At 34.2% G+C, this 6,211-nt stretch overlaps 1 protein-coding gene across 1 annotated transcript in view; it reads left to right on the top strand.

The window, feature by feature from the left end:
- Nucleotides 1-378: 378 nt before the first annotated feature.
- LOC143706919 (dnaJ homolog subfamily C member 17-like) overlaps nt 379-6,211 on the top strand; it is a 44,350-nt gene continuing 38,517 nt past the window's right edge. The window contains exons 1-2 of the mRNA XM_077199361.1: nt 379-577; nt 4,988-5,057. Coding sequence (XP_077055476.1) covers nt 500-577; nt 4,988-5,057 — 148 coding nt within the window. The 5' untranslated portion in view covers nt 379-499. The remainder of the gene's footprint in view (nt 578-4,987; nt 5,058-6,211) is intronic.

The following is a 6,211-nucleotide window of genomic DNA, read 5'->3' as shown; positions in this document are numbered from 1 at the left end:
ATGGAACACAATATAGTGTCAGCTGACACATGCATGACAGCAAAGAGTATATATGAATAGAGAATCTCAGGAAAGTATTCTATATTTGTACACTATATGTTGGATTAGAATCTCAGGAATATGAATTAAACCCATGCATCTCATTTTAATGCATTGTGTCTTCTTCACCATTGCACTGTCGGCAATACTCCAGTCTTCTTCTACTGTCACTATAGACCTTTTGATACTGTGCCTGGTTATGTGCATTATAAGTACATTTTATATGAAATATAAGCATATATTTATTAAGTATAAATATATTTAATTTAATAAACAATGCCGATATGTAAATGAGATTCGCCCGCACTCGTTCCTCCCGCACTGAAGGGGGCGCTGCGCTGCTCCTACTGTCACACACCGACAGACTGAGAGTCACACAGAAGAAGTCTTTAAACTACCGCCGAGGAGCTCAAGGATATTATTTTTACGCGTTTATTGTTTTATTTAGTGAAATTAAATCATGACGTCAACAAAAGAGCTTTTAGAGATGGATCTTTACGCTTTATTGGGTATTGAATCGACAGCAACAGAGAAACAGGTGCGTTAGTCTGAGAGCTGTATTCATTAGCATCGCTGCACACATCAATAAATAAATCAGATATTAATTATGATGAATGAAAATATATACAATAACAATCAAACAACAGTATAACAGTATCGTCTCTATCACAGGTGGAGCTTATAGAGGGAATGTTTGGTGTCCAGAATGTATGAGTGAACATGAAACTGAAGTGTTTACATGTCAAATTACTCACGGATTATTCATTTATTTAGTTTAGGTCATGTTTAATATTTGATTTTTCTTCTAGGTCATGTTTAGTATTTGATTTTTCTTCTACAACAAGTTTATAATGGCATACTTTTTGAGGATTTTATATAATCATTTTAAAAATAGTTTTAGACATAGAATCATATCGCCTGTTTTGATGATTGATTTCAGTAAGAAAACACAGATATTGAAGGCAGGACAGAAGTTTTGATGTATAATATTGTGCAAAGTGAAGTTAATTCGAGTGTTTTGATGTTTTTGAGGACGAAGTGTGTGTGAGTTTGTGCTGGTGATCAGCAGGTGGCGCTGCAGGCCAACACACGATGACCAGTGAAGGCTGTCGAGCTGTTTACTGTAATCATTTTAATATCATGAAGAAATCTCCACCTTAAGACCGAAAGAAACTATATTTTGCAATTATAAAATGAAACATATTATAGGCCTTATTATAATATTTATAATTATATATATATATAATTATATATGTATATTTAAACTTTTTTTTGTTATGTATATATAATTATATTGCATTAAAAATTGTACTAAATACAAAATTATATATATGAACTTATGTATGTATTTATAAATATATAACAAAATTTTATTAAATCATAATTTTTATATATATATATATATATATATATATATTAATATTAACCAGTCAAGGCTGTCGATCTGTTTATTGAGATTCTGGGGTGAATATCATGAAGAAATGTCCACGAAAGAAACGATATTTTGTAATTATAAAATTAACCATATTCTACTCCTTATTATACATATTTATTATTTTATTATATTTTATATACATATATTACATAACTATAATTAATAAAAAATTACACATATACATATATGTGTATAAACTTAAAATATTTTTTGTTATGTATGTAAATATCATAGACTTATATTACATTAAAATTATATTAAATACAAAATTATATATAAACTTTAAAAAAATCATGTATATGTAAATATATTACATTAAAAATATATATACATATTTAAAATATAATACACATATAATAAATTGTTTGGTTTTGAGGTGAATTATGTCTTGGCCTGTAGTATAATTCTTTTTTAAATCTTATACATTTTTATTATAATTATTTAAATATACACATATACTGTATATTTATTTAAACTTTTGATAAAAAAATTATGTAGCCTATATATATAAATATATTACATAAAATTATATGTAAAATGTAAAAAAATTATATGAATATGTAAATAAAATAAATATAATGCAAAATATAATAATATATTATAATAAAATGTAAATATTAAAGAAAAGTTTAATGTAAAGTTACTTGATAATGATTTTTTACGCAACGATCCAGATGCTGCATTGAGTGCTTGTGGTTTAGTGGTTCTGGTCTTCTAACTCAAGGTTTGCGGGTTTAATCCCAGTTCAGAGGCTTTATCGAGTTTCCGTTTCCTCCAGTTATGAATTGAATGAGTGGAATGAATGCTAAATGAATAAACGTGAGGGACGTTTGGCCCATCAGTGCTGGACTCGATGTTCAAACCCCGATGAACAAAGACTTGATCAGGTTAAAGACACAATCTCATATTGCTGATATAACACACACTACCAGTCAAAAGTTTGGGGTCGGTAAGATTTTAATGTTTTTAAAAGAAGTCTCTTCTGCTCACCAAGGCTGCATTATTTAATTAAAAATATCCACACACACACACAAAAAAAAAACTGTAAAATTGTGAAATATTATTATAATGTAAATCAGCTGTTTTCTATGTGAATATATAGTAAAGTGTAATTTATTCCTGTGAATTTTCAGCATCATTACTCCAGTCTTCAGTGTCACATGATCCTTCAGAAATCACTATAATATGATGATTTGATGCTCAAGAAACATTTATGATTATTATCAGTGTTGAAAAAAGTTGTGTAACAAAATGTTTTGAACAACATTTATTTTAAATAGAATCTTTTGTAAATGTGTTTAACTTCTGATCAATATAATTCATCCTTGATGAGTAAAAGTGTTGATTTCTTTTATTTATTCCCCCCAAAAATTAAATAATGACTGAATACTGACCCCAAACTTTTGAACGGTAGTGTTTAAAGTTACAAAAGATTCTATTTCAGATTAATGCAGTTCTATTGAACTTTCTATTCATCAAAGAATCCTGAAATAAAAATGTAAATAACTGTTTTCAATATTGATAGAATTTGGGTGCCAACACACACACACACACACACGCACGCACGCACACACACACACACCTATAGCTGGACTTTCTCCATCACCTGCAGCACAGAGTCCAGTATCGAGGGTCCCAGATCCAGACACACACACACACACACACACACACACACACACACACACACACACACACACACACACACACACACACACACACACACACACACACACACCTACCTACACACACACCTATAGCTGGCCTTTCTCCATCACCTGCAGCACAGAGTCCAGTATCGAGGGTCCCAGATCCAGACACACACACACACACACACACACACACACACACACACACACACACACACACACACACACACACACACACACACACCTACCTACACACACACACCTATAGCTGGCCTTTCTCCATCACCTGCAGCACAGAGTCCAGTATCGAGGGTCCCAGATCCAGACACACACACACACACACACACACACACACACACACACACACACACACACACACACACACACACACACACACACACACACACACACCTACCTACACACACACCTATAGCTGGACTTTCTCCATCACCTGCAGCACAGAGTCCAGTATCGAGGGTCCCAGATCCAGACACACACACACACACACACACACACACACACACACACACACACACACACACACACACACACACACACACACACACACACACCTACCTACACACACACCTATAGCTGGACTTTCTCCATCACCTGCAGCACAGAGTCCAGTATCGAGGGTCCCAGATCCAGACACACACACACACACACACACACACACACACACACACACACACACACACACACACACACACACACACACACACACACACACACACACACACCTACCTACACACACACCTATAGCTGGACTTTCTCCATCACCTGCAGCACAGAGTCCAGTATCGAGGGTCCCAGGTCCAGACACACACACACACACACACACACACACACACACACACACACACACCTACCTACACACACACCTATAGCTGGACTTTCTCCATCACCTGCAGCACAGAGTCCAGTATTGAGGGTCCCAGATCCAGACACACACACACACACACACACACACACACCTACCTACACACACCTATAGCTGGACTTTCTCCATCACCTGCAGCACAGAGTCCAGTATCGAGGGTCCCAGATCCAGACACACACACACACACACGCACACACACACACACACACACACACCCCTACACACATCTACACACACCTACACACACACACACACACACACACACACACACACACACACACACACACACACACACACACACCTACCTACAAACACACCTATAGCTGGACTTTTCCCCATCACCTGCAGCACAGACTCCAGTATCGAGGGTCCCAGGTCCAGTGACACACACACACACACACACGCTGGCAGAAGCGAGCCGTGTGTTTTGTGGATTTGAGCATCAGTGAGTTCCAGTGTTTGTCAGCTGTCATGAACTCGGCCAACGGGACCAATGAGACGTGCGGTTCACATTCCCAAAGACTCCTGGGAGTTCATGACATACACACAGAGCTCTGAACACACACATACTCAAGTGTGTGTGTTTTATTGTGTGTAATGCGTGTCATGTTTGAGACTCGCCGGCTGAAGCGAGTTCTCGTTGTGGTCCGGTGTGTTTTTCACATGTACGCGTGTGCAGTGTGACATTAATGTGATTCAGAGACTCATTCGGCTCGAGGTTCTGTGGGATTTCAGGGATGTGCTGGGTCATGTGACCGCAGTCTATTGTTATAAAACATGCTTTATGCCTTCCAGGAAACCGTGTCCCTTTGTCTTGAGTTATGTAAAACGTTTTGGTATTATAACTTTGTGTGTATGTGTGTGTGTGTGTAACAACTGCACCAGAAACAACAGAGAATGTGAGATGTGATCAGGAATATATGAAATGCAAGGAAAGCGCAGATGAACATGGAGATTTATTAAACATGAAACTGTCTTTTACAGATCAAGAAAGCGTACAGACAGAAAGCGCTGTCCTGCCATCCAGATAAAAACCCAGACAATCCCAAAGCTGGTGAGTGTTTTACTGTAGTCACCAATCATGTGAGGAAACCTGCAGAAATATGCATAAATAAACGTGTGTGTATTTATATATATATATATATTTTATATATGTACTATATATATAATATACCTTATATATAATACATTTAGTGTATATAAATAAATTATTTCAAATATATGACTTTATAAAACAAATACATTTGTTTAATTCAATTTATTTTATTAATTAAAATTTTAAAATTTTATTATTATTTATTTGTTCATTTCTTTTCCATAAAAACATAAACACATTTATTTCAACATTTTTATTTGTTTTTCATATTTATTCTTATATTTCTGTCTCTTATATGATTTATTATCTGTATTATTTTTTAACTTTATTTTTATTCTTTATTTTTTTTAATTATGTATTTATTTATTCATTCCTTTCTATATATATATATATTTCCATATTTAAATATTCCCACATATATATATTTCAAAAATCTTTCATTTAAATTTTCTTTGCATTTATTATTAATTTTCTGTCTCTTACATGATTTATAATTTTCTCCTTTTTTAAAGTTTATCTTTATTTTTATTTATTTATTTATTAGTTTTATATTTATTTATATTTTCAATTATTTTTTATATTATTTTTTCCCACATTTATTTATTTAAAAAAAATTCTTTGCTTTTGTGTGTCTTCTTTCTTTGCTGTCTCTGGTATTGCTTTGAGTTATTGTAGATTCCTCGTGTTTTGTTCATATCTCTTTTATGGCTGATTCTTCACAAACAGCTGGAGTAGAACATGTTCACTTTAACAAGAGGTGCTTATTGATGTTTTAGGAGAGATGTAACAAAACACTTATTTTTTTTTAGTTTTTCTCTAAACTTAGAGCCTATAATCTACTTATTATTTCAGGTTTCATGCAACAAAAACAGGCATAATTTTTTTCCATAGTTTTTTGCAGAGATTTTGCGGCTGTACCTTTAAGACGTCTATATGTAAATTCTCTGCTGTGATTGGCTAACCTCTGTTTACAGTCGTATGTTAATGAGCTAGTGGCGATGATGTCACAGTACCAGTGTTAGTTTCAGTAAATGTTGTGAATATTACAGTATGTATGCTTAGTGTATTATATGCTTGTTTCAAAAGAGTTTTCCAGCTTATGCTCTTTAAGA

The sequence above is a fragment of the Siphateles boraxobius genome, unplaced genomic scaffold, assembly GCF_051911475.1.
Source record: "Siphateles boraxobius isolate OS27281-9 unplaced genomic scaffold, OSU_SipBor_1 113, whole genome shotgun sequence".
In the NCBI taxonomy this organism is placed as follows: Eukaryota; Metazoa; Chordata; class Actinopteri; order Cypriniformes; family Leuciscidae; genus Siphateles; species Siphateles boraxobius.
This window is presented reverse-complemented; position numbering and strand designations above follow the sequence as displayed.